General features: G+C 45.0%; 1 protein-coding gene and 2 non-coding genes across 6 annotated transcripts; all 3 read right to left on the bottom strand.

Moving 5' to 3' along the window:
• Positions 1–2114: 2114 nt before the first annotated feature.
• Positions 2115–2228, bottom strand: LOC123989627. Its single transcript, XR_006830584.1, has one exon. It is a non-coding gene; the product is annotated as a U5 spliceosomal RNA (small nuclear RNA).
• A 2508-nt stretch (positions 2229–4736) lies between these two features.
• On the bottom strand, positions 4737–4852 carry LOC123989626. The gene has a single exon (XR_006830583.1). It is a non-coding gene; the product is annotated as a U5 spliceosomal RNA (small nuclear RNA).
• Positions 4853–10063: 5211 nt separating this feature from the next.
• On the bottom strand, positions 10064–22801 carry mfsd13a (major facilitator superfamily domain containing 13A). 4 transcript variants are annotated; one of them, XM_046368950.1, is made up of 11 exons: positions 22710–22801; positions 22513–22546; positions 22081–22185; positions 21900–21996; positions 15419–15685; positions 15173–15252; positions 14481–14930; positions 13872–14089; positions 12467–12638; positions 11778–11971; positions 10064–11593 (listed from the first exon to the last, which is right to left on the bottom strand). In XM_046368950.1, exons 5-11 carry the CDS (start codon positions 15587–15589, stop codon positions 11343–11345), a joined length of 1536 nt encoding a protein of 511 aa, XP_046224906.1. In that variant the 5' UTR covers positions 15590–15685; positions 21900–21996; positions 22081–22185; positions 22513–22546; positions 22710–22801; the 3' UTR covers positions 10064–11342. The 4 variants fall into 4 exon arrangements, with proteins under 4 accessions (XP_046224906.1, XP_046224905.1, XP_046224904.1 ...); XM_046368949.1 differs by having other exon boundaries at positions 22513–22587; positions 22710–22787; XM_046368948.1 differs by lacking the exons at positions 21900–21996; positions 22081–22185; positions 22513–22546; positions 22710–22801 and adding an exon at positions 18283–18570.
• Between the last annotated feature and the right edge of the window lie 2238 nt (positions 22802–25039).

Below are 25039 nucleotides of genomic sequence, written 5' to 3'. Positions count from 1 at the left end.
TTGGGGTCATTGTCCATTTGGAAGACCCATTTGCGACCAAGCTTTTACTGATGTCTTGAGATGTTGCTTCAATATATCCACATAATCTTTCTTTCTCATGATGCCATCTATTTTATGAAGTGCACCAGTCCCTCCTGCAGTAAAGCACTGCCAAAACATGATGCTGCCACCCCCGTGCTTCACAGTTGGGATGGTGTTCTACAGCTTGCAAGCCTCCCCCTTTTTCCTCCAAACATAACGATGGTAATTATGGCCAAACAGTTTTATTTTTGTTTCGTCAGACCTGAGGACATTTCTCCAAAAAGTACAATCTTTGTCCCCATGTGCAGTTGCAAACCATAGTCTGGCTTTTTTATGGCGGTTTTAGAGCAGTGGCCTCTTCCTTGCTGAGTGGCCTTTCAGGTTATGTCAATATAGGACTCGTTTTACTGTGGATATAGATACTTTTGTACCGGTTTCCTCCAGCATCTTCACAAGGTCCTTTGCTCTTGTTCTGGGATTGATTTGCATTTTTCGCACCAAAGTACGTTCATCTCTAGGAGACGGAACGTGTCACCGTCCTGAGCGGTATGATGGCTGCATGGTCTCATGGTGTTTATACTTGCATACTATTGTTTGTATAGATGAACGTGGTACCTTCAGGCGTTTGGAAATTGCTCCCAAGGATGAACCAGACTTGTGGAGGTCTATAATTTCCTTTCTGAGGTCTTGGCTCAGATTTTCCCATGATGTCAAGCAAAGAGGCACTGAGTTTTAAGGTAGGCCTTGAAATACATCCACAGGTACACCTCCAATTGACTCAAATGATGTCAATTAGCCTATCAGAAGCTTCTTAAGTTATGACATAATTTTCTGGAATTTTCCAAGCTGTTTAAAGGCACAGTCAACTTAGTGTATGTAAACTTCTGACCCACTGGAATTGTATACAGTGAATAATAAGTGAAATAATCTGTCTGTAAACAATTGTTGGAAAAAATACTTGTATCATGCACAAAGTAGATGTTCTAACCGACTTGCCAAAACTACAGAAAAACTTGTTTTAATGACTCCAACCTAATCGTGTGTAAACTTCCGACTGTACATGATGAATGCAGGACAGGAAAACGGTCCAAATCATGCACTTATCTAGAGAACACCTGGTCATCCCTACTGCCTCTGACCTGGCAAACTCACTAAACTCATGCATCGTTTGTACATTATATTGGGGTGTTAGAGTGTGTTCCCCTGGCTATCCGTAAGTTTTAAAAACAAGAAAATGGTGCCATCTGCTTTGCTTAATATAAGGAATTTGAAATTACCTCTACTTTTGATACTTAAGCATATTTTAGCAATTACATTTACTTTTGATACTTAAGCACATTTAGAACCAAATACTTTTAGACTTTTACTCAAGTAGTATTTTACTGGGTGACTTTAACTTTCATTTGAGTAACTTTCTATTAAGTTACTATGCATTTATTCAAGTATAACAATTGGGTACTTTTTCCACCACTGTATTATTTTAGAATTTTCATTGCTTTCATCAGATTGAAGTAGTGTCCAGCAAAGTATACTGCATTAAAAACAGCATTCAATGCCTCATCAACATACAGTTCTAAACCGACCGAGTCGCACTCCAGTCCAACAGGTGGCGATAAAGTCGTGCACCCCCAATAACATCCAGGCAAGTGTAATGTCATTTCAGGTTTTTCTTTTTCGTTACACTCGGTGTATATTTGTGTAATTAATTAAACATGTTGATATTAAATCAGTCACTTGTAATACACAATAAGTAGTCCTACTCTAGATGAGGTGTAGATTAGAAATGTGATAGCAACTGAAAAAATATTGTAATAATAGTGCAGAAGGTAATAACGTGTATTAAACCAAAAACGAACTGGTAAATGCACCACCTAACCTCGTGTCCAGCAGGTTTCGCTTATTTTTTTATTTAACCTTTATTTAACCAGGTAGGCCAGTCTCATGTACAACTGCGATCTGGCCAAGATAAAGCAAAGCAGTACGACACAAACAACACCGAGTTCAAATTGAATAAAAAATGCATTGTTTACATTAAGATATGCAATATACCCAATTGAATACGACTGCGATTTCGTTTCAAAATCTAAGGAAGCCCCGTGGTAAACCAAGGAGTCAAAAAACTTTCTGATTCTTATATTGTTCCGGCTCCACGGAAAACTTTAGTAAAAGGCGAAAGAATTTGGCGATCCGAAAAGAAAAACAGGGCATACACATTAACATTGGGAAGGGTTTCAAGGAGTTCCCTTTTCCGACAGCGGTAATACTAATCTCGCTGTCCAGAAATAAATATCGTGCCCTGTTCAACGTGTACAGTCATAACTATGTAATGCATAACATTAGGATAGTAAATAATATATTATTGTTTTAATATATTACAGTAGAAAACAAAATTATTTTAAGCGCCGTGCATGATGGGTAACTAGAAACGCATGCGCAGTTGGATTTGCACTTGCTTGTGCTGATTTCGCCGTGCGTTAGAAGCTGTCGGAGGTTCTGAAATCAACCACGTATCATTGAAACCCAGCCTCAGTTCCAAAGAGAAAAATTCTAATGTAAAATGAAATAAACAACTGGGTCATTGTATCTTAGGTAAAGTAGAAGTGTCCCCACAAGATCTTAGAATGTTTACCATAATAACTTAATAAGAGGAATTTATTTCTCTACCTGTCTGATCATGATTCCGTGCAGCACATATTTACACTGAACAAAAATATAAATGCAACATTCAACAATTTCAAAGATTTTACTGAGTTGCAATTCATATAAACCAGTCAGTCACTTGAAATTAATTAATTAGGCCTTAATCTATGGATTTCACATGACTGGGAATACACATATGCATCTGTTGGTCACAGATACAATACATGGCCAAAAGTATGTGGACATCTGCTCATCAAAAATTTAATATCAAAATCATGGGCATTAATATGGAGTTGGTCCCCCCTTTGCTGCTATAACAGTCTGCACTCTTCTGAAGGCTTTTCACTATATGTTGGAACATTGCTTCAGGGACTTGCTTCCATTCAGCAACAAGAGCATTAGTGATGTCAGACACTGATGTTGGGCAATTTGGCATTGCTCGCAGTCGGCGTTCCAATTCATCCCTAAAGGTCTTCGATGGGGTTGAGGTCAGGGCAGGCCAGTCAAGTTCTTCGAAACCGATGTCAACAAACCATTTCTGTATGGACCTCATTTTGTGCACGGGCATTGTCATGATGAAATAGGAAAGGGGCCTTCCCCAAACTGTTGCCACAAAATTGGAAGCACGGAATTGTCTAGAATGTCACCATTTCCCTTCACTGAAACATGAAAAACAGCTCCAGATCATTATTTCTCAAACTTTACAGTTGGCACTATGCATTGGGGCAGGTAGCGTTTTCCTGGCATCCGCCAAACCCGGATTCGGCCGTCGGACTGCCAGACGATTTTTACATGCTATGCTCTTCAGCAATCGGCGATCCCGTTCTGTGAGCTTGTGTGACCTACCACTTCACGGCTGAGCCGTTCTTGCTCCGAGACGTTTCCACTTCACAATAACAGCACTTACAGTTGACTGTGGCAGGGTTAAGAACTCGAACACGCTGTCATACACGTAAATCCAGAGCATCCCAAACATGCTCAATGGATGACATGTCTGGTGGTAGAACTGGGACATTTATTTTTCTTCCAGTTATTGTGTACAGATCCTTGTGTTATGTGGCCGTGTACTATCATGCTGAAACATGAGGTGATGGCGGAAAATTAATGGCACGACAATGGGCCTCAGGATCTCGTAAAGGTATCTCTGTGCATTTAAAATTGCCATTGAAGGCCTCCCGGGTGGCGCAGTGGTTAAGGGCGCTGTACTGCAGCGCCAGCTGTGCCATCAGAGTCCCTGGGTTCGCGCCCAGGCTCTGTCGTAACCGGCCGTGACCGGGAGGTCTGTGGGGCGACGCACAATTGGCTTAGCGTCGCCCTGGTTAGGGAGGGCTTGGTTGGTAGGGGTGTCCTTCTCTCATCGCGCACCATTCCTGTGGCGGGCTGGGTGCAGTGTGCGCTAGCCAAGGTGGCCAGGTGCACGGTGTTTCCTCCGGCGCATTGGTGCGGCTGGCTTCCGGGTTGGATGCGCACTGTGTTAAGAAGCAGTGCGGCTTGGTTGGGTTGTGTATCGGAGGACGCATGACGTTTCTCCCGAGCTCGTACGGGAGTTGTAGCGATGGCTTTAGAACAAGTCTCTGAATGTCCTTGAGTTGCCCAGCCAGAGCCCGGACTTGAACCCGATCGATCGAACACATCTGGAGAGACCAAATAGCTGTGCAGCGACGCTCTCCATCCAACCTGACAGAGCTTGAGGGTCTGAACATTTATGTAAATGTGCTATTTAAATTTTGTATTTGTAATACATTTGCAAATATATATATAATCCGTTTTATAATAAGAACTTGATGTAACAAAATGTGGAAACAGTCATGGGGTCTTAATACTTTCCGAATGCACCGTACAATAACACGACATATAAGTGTTATAGCGACTGAAAATAATTATAGTAGTAATAGAGCAGCAAAGCAGAAAGTAATACGCTCATCATCAAACATAAGTAATTTGTAAATGCACCACCTAGCCTCGAGTCCACCAGGTTTCGCCTTACTGATGTAGGGTTTACATTGACATAGTCATGTCCTACATTTTAATACCTAACTGAAAACGTCTGAGATTATAATTCACAAACCAAAGGCAGCCCCGCAATTAAGCAGGGCATCAAAAAATTCATTGATACTCATATTGTTCCTCTCCACGGAAATCTTTAGTAAAAGGCGAAAGATTTATACGATCTGAAGAGAAACCAGAGTTTACTGACTGTTCTTACGTGACATTGGGAAGGGATTCTAGGACTTCCCTTTTCCGACAGCGGTAATACTAATATCGCGATCCAGAAACAAATCTCGTGCCCTGTTCAACGTGTCATAACTATATAATGTATAACATTATGACCGTAAAAACATATTCCTGTGTTAATATATTACAGTAGAAAACAATTATTTAACATGAAGTGCATGATGGGTAACCGGAAACGCATGCGCAGTTGGATTTGCATTTGCTTAACGGCAGGTGGCACTGTTGTGTTGATTTCGCCGTGCGTTAGAGGCTGTCAGAGATTCTGAAGTCAACCACGTATATCATTGAAACCCAGCTTCACTTCCAAAGAGAAAAATTATAATATAAAATGAAATTAACAACTTTGTCATTTTTATCTTAGGTAAAGTAGAAGTGTCCCCACAAGATCTTAGAAATTTTACTGAGTTACAATTCATAAAAGGAAATCAGTCAATTGAAATACAATCCTTAGGTTGTAATTAATGGATTTCACATGATTGGGAATACACATATGCATCTGTTGGTCACAGATACACTACATGGCCAAAAGTATGTGGACACCTGCTCGTCGAACATCTCATTCCAAAATTATGGGTATTAATATGGAGTTGGTCCCCCCTTTAACAGTTTAACTGCTTTAACAGTCACCAGTCTTCTATGAAGGATTTCCACTATATGTTGGAACATTGCTGTGGCGACTTCGATTTAGCCACAAGAGCGTTAGTGAGGTCCGGCACTGTTGGGCAATTAAGCATGGCACGCAATTGGTGTTCCAATTCATCCCAAAGGTGTTCAATGGGGTTGAGTTCAGGGCTCTGTGCAGGCAAGTCAAGTTCTTCCACACCGATCTCGACAAACCATTTCTGCACGGACCTCACTTTGTGTACGGGGACATTGTTATGCTGAAAGAGGAAAGGGGCATTCCCCAAACTATTGCCACAAAATTGGAAGCACAGAATCGTCTAGAATGTCATTGTATGCTGTAGCATTAACATTTCCCTTCAATGGAACTAATGGGCCTAGCCCGAATCAAGAAAAACAGCCCAAGACCATTATTCCTCCTCCATCAAACTTTACAGTTAGCAGGTAGCATTCTCCTGGCATCTGCCAAACCAATATTCTTCCGTAGTACTGCCAGATGGTGAAAGCAATTAATTCCTCCAGAGAACGCGTTTCTACTTCTCCAGAGTCCAATGGCGGCGAGCTTTACACCACTCTAGCAGACGCTTGGCATTGCGCATGGTGATCTTAGGCTTGTGTGCAGCTGCTCGGCCATGGAAACACATTTCATGAAGCTCCGACGAACAGTTATTGTGCCCACGTTGCTTCCAGAAACAGTTTGGAAGTCGGTAGTGAGTGTTGCAACCGAGAACAGACGATTTGTACACGCTACGCGTTTCAGCAGTCTGCGGACCGTTCTGTGAGCTTGTGTAGCCTACCACTTGTGTAGCCTACCATAACAGCAGTTACAGTTGACGGGGGCAGCTCTAGCAGGGCAGAAATTTGACAAACTGACTTGTTGGAACAGTGTCATCCTGTTCCAACGGTGCTACGTTGAAAGTCACTGAGCTCTTCAGTATGTGCCATTCTACTGACAAAGTTTGTTTATGGAGATTGTATGTCTCTGTGCTCAATTTTATACACCTGTCAGCAACAGGTGTGCTGAAATAGCCAAATCAGGCTGTTGATCGTGGAATATTGTCCCACTCCTCTTCAATGGCTGTGGGACATTTGACATTGTGTACAGATCCTTGCGACATGTGGCTGTGCATTATTATGCTGAAACATGAGGTGATGGCGAATTAATTGTAACGTCGTTCTTCGTTTGTCGAAAGAGAGTCGGACCGAAATGCAGCGTGGTGGTTACTCATGACTTTAATGGAAAAAGTGACACATGAAATAACTATACAAAATACAAAACAACAAACGGAACGTGAAACCTAATTACAGCCTATCTGGTGAAACTACACAGAGACAGGAACAATCACCCACGAAATACACAGTGAAACTCAGGATACCTAAATACGGTTCCCCATCAGAGACAACAAGAATCACCTGACTCTGATTGAGAACCGCCTCAGGCAGCCAAGCCTATACAACACCCCTACTCAGCCGCAATCCCAAATACTACAAACCCCCAATACGAAACACAACATAAACCCATGTCACACCCTGGCCTGACCAAATATATAACGAAAACACAAAACACTAAGACCAAGGCGTGACAGAACCCCCCCCCTAAGGTGCGGACTCCCGGACGCACCTCAAAACCATAGGGGAGGGTCCGGGTGGGCGTCTGTCCATGGTGGCGGTTCCGGCTCGGGACGTGGACCCCACTCCATAAATGTCCTAGTTCCTCCCCTTCGCATCCTGGGATAATCCACCCTCGCCGCCGACCATGGCCTAATAGTCCTCACCCAGAACCCCACTGAACTGAGGAGCAGCTCGTGACTGAGGGGCAGCTCGGGACTGAGGCAGCTCGGGACTGAGGGGCAGCTCGGGACTGAGGGGAAGCCCAGTACTGAGAGGAAGCCCAGTACTGAAATGAAGCTCAGGTAGGTAGTAGGCTCCGGTAGATCCTGGCTGGCTGGCGGATCTGGAAGATTCTGGTTGACTGGCAGATCTGGTTGACTGGCAGATCTGAAAGATCATGGCTGACTGGCAGATCTAGCTGCTCTATGCAGACTGACAGCTCCTTGCAGACTGGCAGCTCTTTGCAGACTGGCAGCTCCTTGCAGACTGGCAGCTCTGGCTGCGTCATGCAGACTGACAGCTCTGACTGCTCCATGCAGGCTGACAGCACCCTGCAGACTGGCAGCTCTTTGTAGACTGACAGCTCTGGTTGCTTCATACAGACTGACAGCTCCCTGCAGACTGGCAACTCAGGCTGCTCCGAACAGGCAGGAGGCTCCGGCAGCGCTGTAGAGGTGGAAGGCTCTGATAGCGCTGAACAGGCGGGAGACTCCGACAGCGCAGGAGGGAAGGAAGGCTCTGATAGCGCTGAACAGACAGGAGACTCCGGTAGCGCAGGAGAGGAGAAAGGCTCCGACAGCGCTGGAGAGGCGGGAGACTCCGACAGCGCAGGAGAGGCGAGGCGCACTGTAGGCCTGATGCGTGGTGCTGGCACTGGTGATACTGAAGCGAGGACACGCACAGGAAGCCTGGTGCGGGGAGCGCACTGGAGCTCTTGAGCACCGAGCCTGCCCAAGCTTATCTGGCTTGATGCCCACTCTAGCCCGGCCAATACAAAGGGCTGGTATGAACCGCACCGGGCTATGCACCCGCACTGGAAACACTGTGCGCTCCATAGCATAACACGGTGTCTGCCCGGTCTCTCTAGCCCACCGGTAAGCACAGGGAGTTTGCGCATGTCTCCTACCTGGCATAGCCATACTCCCTTTAAGCCCCCCCCCAATAATTATTTTGGGCTGCTTTTCGGGCTTCCATCCGCGTCGCCGTGCTGCCTCCTCATACCAGCGCCTCTCCGCTTTAGCCGCCTCAATTTCCTCCTTGGGGCGGCGATATTCACCAGGCTGAGCCCAGGGTCCTTTTCCGTCCAGTTCCTCCTCCCATGTCCAATTCTCCAAGTGGTGCAGCCTCTCCCACTGCAGCTGCTCCTCACGATTAACAGGGAGAGTAGGCTCAGGTCTGACTTCTGACTCTGCTTCTCTCTCCCTGAGCCCTCCCCCAATAAATATTTGGGGGTGACTATCGGGTTTCGCTCTGCGCCGCCGTGTCTTTCTTTTCGACTCCATTCGCCTAGAGCCCTCTTCGCACTGCTCCAGCGAATCCCAGGCGGGCTCCGGTACTCTCTCTGGGTCGACCGCCCACCTGTCTATTTCTTCCCACGTCGTATACTCCATGCCTCTGCTGTCCATAACGTTCTCCCTTCGCTGTTCAAGCTGTCGCTGCCTGTTAACACGCTGCTTGGTCCGTGTGTGGTGGGTGATTCTGTAACGGCGTTCTTCGTTTGTAGAAAGAGAGTCGGACCGAAATGCAGTGTGGTGGTTACGCATGACTTTAATGGAAAAAGTGACACATGAAATAACTATACAAACTACAAAACAACAAACGGAACGTGAAACCTAATTACAGCCTATCTGGTGAAACTACACAGAGACAGGAACAATCACCCACGAAATACACAGTGAAACTCAGGCTACCTAAATACGGTTCCCCATCAGAGACAACAAGAATCACCTGACTCTGATTGAGAACCGCCTCAGGCAGCCAAGCCTATACAACACCCCTACTCAGCCGCAATCCCAAATACTACAAACCCCCAATACGAAACACAACATAAACCCATGTCACACCCTGGCCTGACCAAATATATAACGAAAACACAAAACACTAAGACCAAGGCGTGACATTAATGGCACGAAAATGGGCCTCAGGTTCTCGTCACGGTATCTCTGTGCATTCAAATTGCCATCGACAAAATGCAGTTGTGCATTTGCCCACTGAAATTGGTTACGCCGCCTAATTGCAGTCAGGTCAAGACCCTGGTGAGGACGACAATCCCGCAGATGACCTTCCCCGAGACGGTTTCTGACAGTTTGTGCAGAAATTATTCGGTTGTGAAAACACAGTTTCATCAGCTGTCCGGGTGGCTGGTCTCAGACGATCCCGCAGGTGAAGAAGCTGAATGTGGAGGTCCAGGGCTGGCGTGGTTACACACGGTCTGCTGTTGTGATGCTGGTTGGATGTACTGCCATATTCTCTAAAACGATGGAGGCAGCCAATGGTAGAGAAATTAACATGACATTCTCAGGCAAAACAGCTCGGGGACATTCCTGCAGTCAGCATAGAATGCTACATTGAACCCTCTACTAATCTGAGCAAAATACACAAAATACACAATTAATGGATGACTAGGCAACAAAATATCTGCAGAAACCATGTTCATGGATCTGTCTTACACATTATCATTGTGTATGCTGTGCAGTGAGAGCACCTATGTTTAGCCTAGTTTTAAAAAAAACATCATGGTAACATTCTGTATTTTGTAATTAGTGTTCCAGAAGAGGCCTGAGGTGAGACACTTCACATGTCCCAGTTGAGGAAATTAAGGTAGACCAGAGACAGACCTGCGCTTCTGGGTTTGGTGCAAGGCTGCTAGACTTGTCCTGACAGAGCAGAAAACGTATCGGTGAAAAGGGGGCAACAAGACACATTCCACAAGCTCTCAAGTAGTGAGATCACTTTAATAAGTCAAAGATAGTCAGAAAATGGCAGATGCTACATTGAGCAGTGGTACAACCAGACAAACATTGTACAGTATTTTGTGACAAAGCTGGCAAATACAGGCATCTCTGCTGTAAGGCTGTCTTGTAACCTCTGCTTTCCTTCTGGTTACTTAAATAACATTGTGCTGAAACTGTAATTCCTGAGTCACTCAAACACTTCCATGAAGGGATCTCCAGTATTTGACAAATTACGAGAATACTTTTGATTAGAGATATAAATTGATAATGGAATTTAAGACTCCTTAACACTCAGACAACTCATGTAGCAGCAGTAATAAAAATAACTTTGAAAAAAAAAAAGCACAGAATGTATTCTCCATGATTATCATATATCAGGTCATCATGACACAATAGTTTCATGTTCAGTCAAATCAGTTTCTTAATTCTCTTCATGGTCTATAAAAATGCATTTCTTTCCTGATCTGGGGTACAAATGTAAACAGAGGTTGTTTAGGGCCTTGTTTTGTAATAGTCACCTAAATGCTTCCACGCATCAGGTTAAAACATAATGTGTGAGAAAACATAGGAGACAACAGAGTTGAATATTGGAGATGGCAGTTATTTTAGTACCGGTCACAGTAAAAAAAAAATAGAAAAACATTTGTTACGACTTTTGAAAATACAGATTAGTACTAGTAGTACTTCATGAAGACAATAGCATGGTGATGGTCACAAACCTTAATGCAATTTCAAGAGCAACATCTATGCAAATCAGGATTTAGATGTTATGCTCATGTGCACGCACACACCCGTTTTCTGTACTTAATATTTCCCTAAACACATCAGAAAGATGGGTATTTACCTAGCTATGCAGACTCTGGCTTTGGTTAACCACACTGTAATAGCAAGGTTAGTGACAATGTGTATTCCTTTGGGGATAGAAGTGCATACCAGGCTACGCCTCAACCTAGGATGATGTCTACTCGCTGGATAAACAGGAGGCGTCACACCTTTGCCCTATCCCAGAGAGGGGTATGAGCTTCGCATTCTTTGATTGGCTCTGTGGTATCATTTGGTCATCAGTTCATACATAAATATAGTCTTTGTCCTCTTCATATCAAAATAAGGCATGTTTCACACCCCAAAAATATTTTTGTCCCTGGCTAGAAAGTGAGATTTCATCAGTTCTCTAGTCTACATTGCTCTCTGCTGACCCAATGGCAGTGGGTGGTATGGCATTACGCAGTTGAGCGAAGGTGCGGACGAGCTGGCCTCCTATCAGATAGCCTTGACGTCCATGAGATGGCTGTGCTGGGCTCCCTGCCTCTGGGCCTTGACGCCCTGCAGTCTGCGGCCGTGGAGGGTGAAGCGGGACCAGGCCATTAGCTGCAGCAGGGCGCAGGAGATGGGCACAAACACCAGCAAGTAGAAACAGCCCTGGCGCAATGGAACAGTGGAGCTCGCTTGGCCCGAGACAGGGGGCGCTGCCGCCGAGTCCTGTACGGAGTTTCTCTCAAAGATATCGTAGCCTGGAAAGAAATAGCCAGATTAGAATAAATAACAGGCATGAACTCGTGGGAATCCACCTAGAGTAAGGTTGGTGAAATTGGTTTGATTCTAGTTCATTCACAGCGGCGGATATCTGCATTTCCATCATCAAGGAGCCTTCATTAAAAACAGACTTTTGCCCCCCACTGTCCATATAAAGTATACCTGTGTAGACACACAGCAGCCAGGTGCCAATGAGAGGGGCGAAGGTCTGGCCAGGCTTGGTCACCAGGGCCACCATGCCAAAGAGCAGCGCCGACGCCGCCTGCTGGCGCCGGTTGACCACAAAGTCCTCGTCCACCAGGTCCGTGATGACCAGGTTCAACAGCTTGCAGGTGCCCTCCGTAAACACTCGGTTACTGAGGGAGAAGGACATTTTAGAGCCATTACTGAAGTGTTGTCACTGTTTCCAACTGCTAATATACAAATGAGGTGGATTCTGCATCAGATTTTCTTGAGCAGGAGTTTAAAAACAACACCAGAACTAATAAAAATAACAATACTGGATCAAGGCATTTATACGAAGTCCGAAACCAATAGAGCAAAGCCTCTCCCCCACTCTGACTTTATCTCAGTGTACGCTATGAAAACAATGAAACTGTGCCAAGAGGACAAGTGGTAGGCTGCGCCCAGCCACTGCCAGCCCCATGTTGATAAAGGGATTGTTCGTCTTGGCTGACAACACTCAGCCAGATCCAATGCAAACAGAGCCACACAAAACAAGTATTGGAAAAACACACTGGGTCCTTGATATGAAAATAACTTCCATGACTTGAGTACATGACCTTGATATCTAAACTGTGTGTGTGTATGTGTGTGTGTGTGTGTGTGTGTGTGTGTGTGTGTGTCAGTACCTGGCAATGAAGATGCACAGCAGGTAGACCTGGTCGGCCCCGGCCAGCAGCATGGCCACACTGAGGGCTAGCTTGACCAGGAACAGCCAGCGGATGACCGTATACACCCCGTAACGCTGACACAGGGTCAGGAAATACAGGTTGTTCAGGTGGGGGGCTATGTAGGAGATCCCTGTGAGGTGAGAGCAACTGTTAATGGACAGTAAATAAACTCAGCAAAAAATTGTTCTCGCAGTGGCAGACCACGTGTAACAACACCTGCACAGGATCGGTACATCCGAACATCACACCTGCGGGACAGGTACAGGATGGAAAACAACTGCCCGAGTTACACCAGGAACGCACAATCCCTCCATCAGTGCTCAGACTGTCCGCAATAGGCTGAGAGAGGCTGGACTGAGGGCTTGTAGGCCTGTTGTAAGGCAAGTCCTCAGACATCACCGGCAACAACGTCGCCTAGGGGCACAAACCCACCTCACTGGACCAGACGGTACTGGCAAAAAGTGCTCTTCACTGACAAGTCGCGGTTTTGTCTCACCAGGGGTGGTCGGATTCGCGTTTAATCGTCGAAGGAATGAGAGTTACACCGAGGCCTGTACTCTGGAGCGGGATCGATTTGGAGGTGGAGGGTTCGTCATACTGCTTGTTCTGTGTGTGATTTTCTGCAGGACAGGAATGTCAGTGTTCTGCCATGGCCAGCGAGGAGCCCGGATCTCAATCCCATTGAGCACGTCTGGGACCTGTTGGATCGGAGGGTGAGGGCTAGGGCCATTCCCCCCCAAAAATGTCCAGGAATATGCAGGTGCCTTGGTGGAAGAGTGGGGTGACATCTCACAGCAAGGACTGGCAAATCTGGTGCAGTCCACGAGGAGGAGAAGCACTGCAGTACTTAATGCAGCTGGTGGCCACACCAGATACTGACTCTTACTTTTGATTTTGACCCCCCCTTTGTTCAGGGACACATTATTCCATTTCTGTTAGTCACATGTCTGTGGAACTTGTTCAGTTTATCTCAGTTGTTGAATCTTATGTTCATATAAATATTTACACATGTTAAGTTTGCTGAAAATAAACACATTTGACAGTGAGAGGACATTTATTTTTTTGCTAAGTATTAAATATGTAGACAAATAATATTAATTACTGACGATAATAACAAATGTTTCCTCACATTCTAAAAACGAATCCTCCCCAAAAAAGAAAAGACCAAAACGAAAAGCCTGGTCCCAGATCTGTTTGTGCAGTTTTGCCTATTCCTATGGTCATTGTCAGACCAAATGTACAGTATAATAGACAAGACAGCACAAATAGATCTGGGACCAGGCTATGAAACTAATCCCATTCTATGAATGAGGCCTTTCCCTGGTCATGAAACATAACCAGCAGTAGTACGCTCGTCTCTTACCCAGCAGAATGGAGCCAGTGGAGGCAGAGATGCTGTCAGAGAGGAGGTGCTCCAGGAACAGAGGGAAGAAGTTGCTGTTGAAGTGGCAGTGAAAAACCTGTACCAGGTTCATAGAGGCGAACCACATAAAGTTTCTGTGCTTGGAGAGCTGCCTTAGATACTCTCCTAGAGTGACTGGCATCTCCTGCTGAGTCAGAGGGTTCTGGACAATGCTCAACCTGAGAGGGGGAGGAGGAGGGGGATTAGTGAAAGGACAATCAGTGTCACACACACTACCCAGGGGATTGAGTCTGTAAACTGAGCAAGTGTTAGCGTTATCTCCCTGCCAGATATACTGTATGAGTGTGTGCAGACTGTGCAATGTTATTAACTCGCAATTCAATTCCATTACAGTCTCTTTAAAAATACCATTAGCAAGCAATATCCATGGCCAAGGCTGGCATAGGCACCACGGGATAGAAAGATTAAAGGCTTGATTTGAAGCCATAAGGTGAGTTGTTGGAAGCAAACCCATAAACAACAGGTGTTGTTCAGTTGCCCCTTGCTTGTCAGTGAATAATGTAAACCGAGTGTTTCTCAAGTGCATACATGAATGATCGTGTCACCTACTCCTTGAGTTCCTGCGCCTCGTCCTGCCTCAGACGCGCCTCCTTCTCAAATCGCCTCGTCAACAGGCGCGACACGGCGGCGAATCCCAGTGCCGAGACGGCCGCCAGCGTCACGCAGAAGAGCCGGAACGAGTGGAAGTCGCCCTTGTCCCAGACGCTGTAGGACAGGAAGACGGAGAGCGAGCCCAGGGCACTGAACAGCGAGCAGTGGAAGTTGAGGCGCGTGCGGTCATTGGCCGACACGGCCAGGTCGGCCAGCAAGGCATTGTGGTTGAGGTCCACCACGGTGAGGAATCCGTCGTACAGGCACAGGCACACTAGGAACTGGATGCCCGGCCGTGCCCATGACACCCAAAAGGCCAGGAACGAGATGGCGAACAGGGGGCCATTCCGGGAGAGGGCCGCCAGCCGCTTTAGTACCACCTCTGGGCTGGAGACCTGGGTGCCAGACCTACGATGGAGGGGAGTGAGAAAAAAAAAAGTTCAGTGCAACGGTAAAGACAAACTTCTCCCACTTTTCACCAACTGTGGCGTTCAACCGTGCTTTCAAGATAGAGAGTGAGAGAAAGTTAAAAATAGGGAGGGAGCGAGAAAGCGGGAGAGAGAGCAAGACAAAGATATTTAAAAAGAGCAGGGGAACGAGAAAGCGGCACCATTGATTTGAGAAAGAGAGGAAAGAGAACGAGGTCTTACTGTGAGGAGCTGAGGAAGGAGCGGTCACTCAGCCAGCCGAAGAGAGGGTCGTTCAAGCTGTTCCATATCAGAAACACTGCCTGTGTGGGCAGAGAGAGAGGGGAGGAGTTAGTAGAACAGACTAGCATTAAACACCCTAACCCAGAAAAAAGACAGGGTATCGGTCATTGTCACACTGTCTAAAGCAGAAAGCCTCCAAAATACAGCTATTATAATAACCCATGGAGAACAGGAAGTGTCACTCACCTCTCCCACCCAGAAGGAGAGCTTGTCGATCTTGTAAACAGAGACAAAGGTCTCCACGTAGTACAGCAGGAAGACGTTGTGCAGGATGGAGACAAACAGAGCCAGGGAGCCGTAGAGGACTGCAGTGGAGACACCAGTGGAGACAGCTAGCCTGCAGCCCCTCCTACCCATTCTCGTCACTCAGTCACTCTGCTGTTCCGTTCTCCGCCGCTACACCACGCTCATACCACAGACCAGCCGGGGCTAGGGGCACCACCGTACCCAATCCTGCCAGAGCAAACAAACATGTGAATAACCATTTGGAGGGCTGACTAAATGTGGATGTGCGAAGCAGTGGAGGCTGCTGACACGAGGACGGCTCATAATAATGTCTGGAATGGAGTGAATGGAATGGCATCTAACACCTGGAAACCACCTGTTTAATACCATTCCACTGATTCCACTCCAGCCATTACCATGAGCCCGTCCTCCCCAATTAAGGTGCTACCGACCTCCTGTGGTGTGAAGTATGAGGTGGGTTACATTACCGTACAGAGTGGGAGAAGAGCGAGCTTGAGCAAATAGACATGAAGGAACAAGAGTAACACATAGCGTACTTACACACACACACACACACACACCTGACAATAGGCCATGTCTGAACAGGGTAGTCTCCATTACAGAGATCAGGGTAATTTCACACACCAAGGGCCATTCAATGCATTATAAACTGGATCGCAGGGCTGTGTAAGCAGGTGAGGGAGAACCTGCTCTACTCTATTCAATTGGTGAGAGTGAAGCTATTGTGAGCAGTTACACCATGTCCCAAATGGCCCCCTACTCTCTACACAGTGCACTACTTTTGATCAGAACCCTATGGGCCCTGGTCAAAAGCAGTGTGCTGTATAGAGAATAAGGCGCCCTTTAGGACAGCATTAGTTTCTCCTGTGTCTCCTCTGGCCCAGCTGGATGACAGGAGAGGGTGTAATCCTATCCTCTGATCACTGCGATTATGGGGTCCCGTCTCAGGATACTAATGACACCATTCTCATAAAAGCTCTTAGCTGGCCTCTATCACACAGGGAGACAATTTAAAAAGACACCAAATCTCTCACGCTCATATTCTAGCTGTTGGTCCTTATTTGTTCTATGGTTGGTTTTGTAGGTAGGCCCTCTTTTTGCCCGAGGCACACTACGGTGTAGCCTTGCTTTGTCCCCTGTCAAATGTCAATAAAGAAAAGTTGCCTCAATTCAATATTGATCTGTTGAATCACTTCAGCAAACAATTAGCTCATCTGCTATTTGCTAACTGGGTGGAGCATCGCCTGCAAAGCCTAACAATTATTTGTATCCTCATATCCTCCTCCTGTGGCCTGGTGGTTTACTGCTGTAGTTTTGCCATCTGTAATGTGAAGCCTAGAGGCAGTTATTCCCCGCAATTATTCCAACACGATCCTCCCTTCAGAGCACAAGTCTCACATGTGGCATCCAATGGAAAAAAAACACACAGCCTAGGCTCCGGCTACACACAGCCTAGGCTCCGCTCCGGCTACACACAGCCTAGGCTCCGCTCCGGCTACACACAGCCTAGGCTCCGCTCCGGCTACACACAGCCTAGGCTCCGCTCCGGCTACACACAGCCTAGGCTCCGCTCCGGCTACACACAGCCTAGGCTCCGCTCCGGCTACACACAGCCTAGGCTCCGCTCCGGCTACACACAGCCTAGGCTCCGGCTACACACAGCCTAGGCTCCGGCTACACACAGCCTAGGCTCCGGCTACACACAGCCTAGGGTCCGGCTACACACAGCCTAGGCTCCGGCTACACACAGCCTAGGGTCCGGCTACACACAGCCTAGGCTCTGGCTACACACAGCCTAGGCTCTGGCTACACACAGCCTAGGCTCTGGCTACACACAGCCTAGGCTCTGGCTACACACAGCCTAGGCTCTGGCTACACACAGCCTAGGCTCTGGCTACACACAGCCTAGGCTCTGGCTACACACAGCCTAGGCTCTGGCTACACACAGCCTAGGCTCTGGCTACACACAGCCTAGGGTCTGGCTACACACAGCCTAGGGTCTGGCTACACACAGCCTAGGGTCTGGCTACACACAGCCTAGGGTCTGGCTACACACAGCCTAGGGACTGGCTACACACAGCCTAGGGTCTGGCTACACCTCACAAGCCCTGGTCCTGTTCTACCACGATGCCATGTTACAGAAAACAGTCAAATCAGTCAACTCGCAACAACTCGCTCTAAACAATTACATTTGCTCCAGCTCTCACTATAGAAACTGCACACAGGGTTCTGGTTAGACTACATTTCAACAAATACAAGTACAGCAAGTGCCAGCTGTGTCTGATCCCATCAGATCCACGCGGTGGAGCGGAACGACTTCGGAGCATTGTACTGTATCACATCTCCAAATGTGATTCCCATCCCGGTCGTCTTAATTGATCTAATCTTCTGGAAACAGGGAGGAGAGTAGTATGTGTACAGTATAGTTCAGTGCACCTCGAATTAAAAAGGTAGAACTAAGTTGTAATGGATATCAGGGCAGCCCTCACCTGACTAGAGACTGGAGACGCTTCTTGGCAGAAAGAGTAGGTCGTGATTATCAGCCCGTCAAGGCATTTGGTAGCTAGTTAGTAACGTTACCTATTTAAATTGAGTTAGCGAGATAGCTGTACACATATAGCTAGCTGTACACATATAACTAGTTAGTTACACAATACGATTTCTGCCCCGTATTAGATATTTGTCCAGTCCTTCCACAGGTTAACGTTAAGTTAGCTGGTTACAGCTAGGCTAACCAGTAACCAACGAGTTAAGTAGCTCGCCCTGGCTAGACAGGCGCCTAACCACAAAGACAATGCACTTACCATCGTCATTGAATGAAGCCTCTGAAACGAGTGGGAAACCTTGCTAATCAATACAATTTTCAACAGGCGGCTGCTAGCAAGACAGTTTACATTAGTACACGTCACATCAACCATATATCAGCCTCGCCCACTGGGCTGATCACGAATCGGATTTCAGAAGGGTTTCCCCACCATAGAGATAGATAGAGGACTCATCTTTGTATTTGTGTTATTATAGTGTTTTGACAGCATGGGCAGCGCCATGGAGGCAATCTCCATTTTGAAGTTGTCCATTTTCTTCTTCACGATTGGCCGATCCCTCCTGATGACCAATTTTGACATGACTCCATGTCAACAGGAGGGTTCAGCCAATGAAGTTGAAATTCCCACCCAGTTGATTACATTAAAATGGTGGAAGCCCTCAATGGCTCTGCCTATTTATTTATTTATTTCACCTTTATTTAACCAGGTAGGTAAGTTGAGAACAAGTTCTAATTTACAATTGCGACCTGGCCAAGATAAAGCAAAGCAGTTCGACACATACAACGACACAGAGTTACACATGGAGTAAAACAAACATACAGTCAATAATACAGTATAAACAAGTCTATATACGATGTGAGCAAATGAGGTGAGATAAGGCAGGTAAAGGCAAAAAAGGCCATGGTGGCAAAGTAAATACAATATAGCAAGTAAAACACTGGAATGGTAGATTGCAGTGGAAGAATGTGCAAAGTAGAAATAAAAATAACGGGGTGCAAAGGAGCAAAATAAATAAATAAAATAAATAAATACAGTAGGGAAAGAAGTAGTTGTTTGGGCTAAATTATAGGTGGGCCATTTACAGGTGCAGTAATCTGTGAGCTGCTCTGACAGTTGGTGCTTAAAGCTAGTGAGGGAGATAAGTATTTCCAGTTTCAGAGATTTTTGTAGTTCGTTCCAGTCATTGGCAGCAGAGAACTGGAAGGAGAGGCGGCCAAAGAAAGAATTGGTTTTGGGGGTGACCAGAGAGATATACCTGCTGGAGCGCGTGCTACAGGTGGGTGATGCTATGGTGACCAGCGAGCTGAGATACGGGGGGACTTTACCTAGCAGGGTCTTGTAGATGACATGGAGCCAGTGGGTTTGGCGACGAGTATGAAGCAAGGGCCAGCCAACGAGAGCGTACAGGTTGCAATGGTGGGTAGTATATGGGGCTTTGCTGAAGTCGAGGATTGGTAGGATGGTCAGTTTTACAAGGGTATGTTTGGCAGCATGAGTGAAGGATGCTTTGTTGCAAAATAGGAAGCCAATTCTAGATTTAACTTTGGATTGGAGATGTTTGATGTGGGTCTGGGTTTACAGTCGAACTAGACACCTAGGTATTTGTAGTTGTCCACGTCAGAGCCGTCCAGTAGGGTTGTTAACACAGTGTCCGAAGGACCAGAAGTATACAGAATGGTGTCGTCTGGGTAGAGGTGGATCAGAGACTCACCAGCAGCAAGAGCGACATCATTGATGTATACAGAGAAGAGAGTCGGTCCAAGAATTGAACCCTGTGGCACCCCCATAGAGACTGCCAGAGGTCCGGACAGCAGACCCTCCGATTTGACACACTGAACTCTATCATTAAAGTAGTTGGGAAACCAGGCGAGGCAATCATTTGAGAAACCAAGGCTTTCGAGTCTGCCGATGAGGATGTGGTGATCAATGAATACGGCTGCACAGTAATGTTTCTTATCGATGGCGGTTAAGATATCGTTTAGGACCTTGAGCCTATGCTAATAAGGCTTTTGGGTATCATTGGGCTCGGAGTAGATCACATTTGTCAAGTCGTTGACCACAGCCTTTCAACATGTATTGCATTATGGGGCTAAAAATTGTCCTGCTTGCACCTACATGTCAACTGCATGAACTTTAGAACAACCATTTGATCAAAGTTCATGAAGTTTCGACTGTAGTCGATTTAAAATGTCTGCAGTTGCTCCTCACCAGCGGCAACTTGCAGCCATCACCTGCATTGTGGGGGGCACTGTTTGTCTACCAATCATTCAAAAAAAAAGTTTTGACCCACGTTAACCTAATGTAGTATGCGTAAAATAAACAACATACTGGTTTTGACAAGGGGAAAAAAATAACAGTGGCAACACTGCCATGTTGCACTGAGCCTTGCTGTTGGAAAACCATTCGTCTGCAGTCTGTTGTTTTAGCCTTGCCACTCAAAGAAGCCCAATCGCCATGTTCCCTACTAATTTCTGGAGCGTTGATGTTTGTAGTAGCTATACCCAGGGATGGGAAACATTTAAAAAATACAAATACGAAACACTATAAAGATCAATGTATCAAAATAAGTATTTTCAAAAAGTACTTTGTAGTTTAACATTTGTATTTTATTTTTATTAAAATACATGTATTTTTAAATACAAAAAAATATGCGGCAAGTAGCCAGCCTGAACAGCCAAAATATTATCAGTAATGGTTACAGGCATGTTTTACTTGCTGACTGTGATATGTTGTTTATCTACTTTAGTTGAGCAAGTTACTCTGCAGAAGAGTGCCTGCTAAATAACCCAAATGTAAATGTAATGTGAAAATTAAAATACCAAAATGAACTGCAAAGCACACTGGGTATTATTATTGGCCTTGTTTGGGGGGGCGAAGATTATTAGAATAACACTCAGCATGCTTTGTAATTGTTCAGTTATTTACATTTTAGTCATTTAGCAGACACTCTCATCCAGAGCGACTTACAGTTATGTGAATTCATATTAAGATAGCTAAGTGAGAGAACAGCATATCACAATCGTATCAAGTACATGTTCCCTCAACAAATTATTTATCAAAAAGTGTACATCTACATTTATATTAATTAATTTAGCAGACGCTCTTATCACACCGTAGTGCTATCAGACTTATGATACCAATGCAGGGTGAAAGGGGGGCCACAACATTTGAACCGCTATAAATAAAAATGGTATAGAAAAGTATTTTATATTTTCAAAAATGTTATCACAGTATTTTGAAAATGCAAAACAATAAATACATTGGAGTGTAGTTCAGCCCAGTGTAATTCAAATGCTTATATCAAATACATGTAACAGAAATACTGCCCATCTCTAGCCATGACAAGGGTTGTAGTGCCACCTAGAGTAAAGTTTGCTTGAAATTGTGTTTGTGTTCTTGTTATGGTTTCTTCTTTATTTTCTGCAGATTCAAATATCTGCACAATAAATGGGACAAGTGTGCTGACAATAAGAATGAAGCAACTTTGTTATAATTCACATGTATCTGCTAAGGGGGCCAGACATTTTTGCAATATCTTACCAACGTCAAATAAACAAAGTGTTTCTTTCCTTGTCTCTGTTGTCCTTGACAGGTGATGGGTTGCTGATTGTAGCTGCCAGGCAAGAAGAACTGAATCCATAGATGTCTAACTGAGCAACTACCATCTATGGAATTCAGTTCTCATGGCCAAACGCTCATTTGCAGCATCAGATAGACTTGTTGGTTTCTACAATTACATTGTATTAGTAGACCAGAAAGTAGCACACCAGAAAGGCCAGAAACAAATGTTTTCATAATTAATTGTTGTTTTATTTGGTAGACATCTTAATAGGAAATGAAATAGCACTGCTATTGACATTTAAAACCATACATACCTCTAATCTCTGATAGCACATCTAGGTGCTTCTTCCCTGTGAGAGCCCATTGAAAGTACAGTGCTAGGGCTGGTTCACAACCCTCCAAAGTCCCCAGCTGAAATGACAGTGAAATGTCCAGTAACTGGAAAAAGAGTGGCCACGGTATTTCACAATATATTTGCAGAGAAAACAAACTCACATGAGAATGAATGAGTCGGGGTTATCTCTAGGCCACTCGTGTGAGATCAGACAGTTTTTGTGTGAGTCACATGAGTCCCAGGGTGGGCATTTGAGTGCGTGGACCCTTCGTGGAATAAGACATAACACATACTTTAGGTAAGCTATAGCCTGTCACAATATGCATGTAGAGGACAAGTGTAAAGTGAATTATTGATCTTTGTCTTGTTAAGTCTGATTTAAGTCACAACTGTTTAATCTCTCTCTCTCTCTCTAGAAGTACAAGTATGGGGATAAATCACAATAAATTATCAAAACGATCCACTTTACTAAGATTTTATTTCACCAAATAAAATTAGATAGAGATCAGTCACAAGCAACTGTTAGGGAGACTAGTAAAACAATCTTGAGCAGCATTACCATAATAATACAATAGAGAGAATCGCTAACTTACCCCTTTACATTTCAGTTACACTGGTCCCTGGTCCCTGTTGACATTAGCACTGTTACCATGTTGTACAATAGATCACTGTTGAAAGAAAAAAGCCTACTTTCATCCAAAGAAAACTATGTTCTGTCTTCAGTTTGACTTCGATTATTGCACGGCTTTCTGATACATACTAGCATTAGTGTATGACGAACTCTACATACCCTCTATGACATATCGGTTTCTGTGTCTGTCTTTCTTCAAGTTGAGCCAAGCAATCACTTCCAAGTATGAAGGGAATGGGTGGGAGGGTGCCTCTGAATCAATACAAATGTACAAAGCAGTTCTGAGACTAGAGAAACAGCTGACTGGCTGCCCGGCCCTTGGTTCCCATAAAATACAAAGGGAACTGCTTGGAGGAGGAACTAGGAATTCCCCCAGTTGAGATTCAACTGTGACATAGTCCAGAGAGACGAGAACTGAAGATGGACTATGGACTGGAGGAAGAAAAACTTGTGATAAAATTAGATGTTTTCAGATTATGTAACGACGTCTGTTGAAGAAAGAGAGTCGGACCGAAATGCAGCGTGTTGGTTACTCATGACTTTAATGAAAGAAACGCGTACATGAAATAACTGATACTAAATACAAAAAAAAAACAACAACGGACCGTGAAACTATTACAGCCTATCTGGTGACCACAACACAGAGACAGGAACAATCACCCACAAAATACAAAGTGAAACTCAGGCTACCTAAATACGGTTCCCAATCCGAGACAACGAGAGTCACCTGACTCTGATTGAGAATCGCCTCAGGCAGCCAAGCCTAGCTAGACACACCTCTAATCATTCACAATCCCAAATACAAAAACCCCAATACGAAATACAACAACAAAACCCCATGTCACACCCTGGCCTGACCAAATATATAACGAAAACACAAAATACAATGACCAAGGCGTGACAGATTATGTCACCCTGTAACCTTTGTGGTGTAAAAAAAAAAAAAAAAGGAATGGGGCAGTCCCACTCCTTAAGCATTTTTTGTGTTTTATTGGATAGGATAGAGATAGCGAGGTAGAGATGAAAGGAAGGGGGAGAGCCGTGCTTGCAGCTGTACACAGTGCATGTGAATCTAGAGGCAGCAGCTTAGACTGCTAGACCACCCCAGGACCCAGGCCATCATTGGGCTCTTTTTGTTAGAGGTGTAATATTGTATTGGTGTAGGCTATACAATGCCACTGTATGTCTTAGTATGAGGTGAATCCTTGAAAAAGGAGCTATTTGGGCTTTTGTGTCTCTTTATTTAGGTCTTGTGGGACATTCGTTTAATTCGTAAATACCCATCTATTTTAATTGTATAGCCTCCAAAAAACAGTAATTGTCTCTGGAATCTTATGTATCAAGCTTCTCAGAATAGGAGAGCTGATTTAGGATCAGTTTTTCCATTTGATCAGAATGAATAACATTTCATGGATGGGGGGAGCTGATCCTAAACTAGCACTCCTAATCTGAGATGCTTGATACATACAGTACCAGTCAAAGGTTTGGACACACCTACTCATTCAAAGGTTTTTCTTTATTTGTACTATTTTCTACATTGTAAAATAGTAGTGAAGACATCAAAACTATGAAATAACACATTTGGAATCATCTAATAACCAAAATAGTGTTAAACAAATCCAAATATATTTTATATTTGAGATTCTTCAAAGTAGCCACCCTTTGCCTTGATGACAGCTTTGCACACTATTGGCATTCTCTCAACCAGCTTCACCTGGAATGCTATTTCAACAGTCTTGAAGGAGTTCCCACATATGCTGAGCACTTGTTGGCTGCTCTTCCTTCACTCTGCGGTCCAACTCATCCCAAACCATCTCAATTGGGTTGAGGTCGAGTGATTGTGGAGGCCAGGTCATCTGATGCAGCACTCCATCACTCTCCTTCTTGGTCAAATAGCCCTTACACAGTCTGGAGGTGTGTTGGGTCATTGTCCTGTTGAAAAACAAATGATAGTTCCACTAAGCACAAACAAGATGGGATGGCATATCACTGCAGAATGCTGTGGTAGCCATGCTGGTTAAGTGTGCCTTGAATTCTAAATACATCACTGACAGTGTCACCAGCAAAGCACCCCCACGCCATCACACCTCCTCCTCCATGCTTCACAGTGAGAACCACATTTAGCCAGTGCTGTACTGCACCACTGTAGCTCTGCGTTGTGTGTGGTTGATTGAGACTATAGACGTGGACTTCGGAGATCAGGTTGTTTTAATTAATCAGAATTCACTCTCTTCATCCAAAAGAAAAGACAAAACATTTGTAGAGCACAAATATGTTCTGCGAATCGTTGTCTCTTTAGTGCATCAAAATGATTTGCCAGAATACAAAATGTGTACAGCCTCTCCTTATTATGCATCAACACATAACATATATTTGACATAGATAAAACCACATACCTGCATCCAAAAGAAAAGACAAAACATTTGTAGAGCACAAATATGTTCTGCGAATCATCGCCTTTTTCTACAACAGACGCACAATACAAGGGA

This window comes from Oncorhynchus gorbuscha, linkage group LG11 (genome assembly GCF_021184085.1).
Source record: "Oncorhynchus gorbuscha isolate QuinsamMale2020 ecotype Even-year linkage group LG11, OgorEven_v1.0, whole genome shotgun sequence".
NCBI lineage: Eukaryota > Metazoa > Chordata > Actinopteri > Salmoniformes > Salmonidae > Oncorhynchus > Oncorhynchus gorbuscha.
The sequence above is the reverse complement of the archived record's forward strand: the minus strand, read 5'-3'. Positions and strand labels throughout refer to the sequence as shown.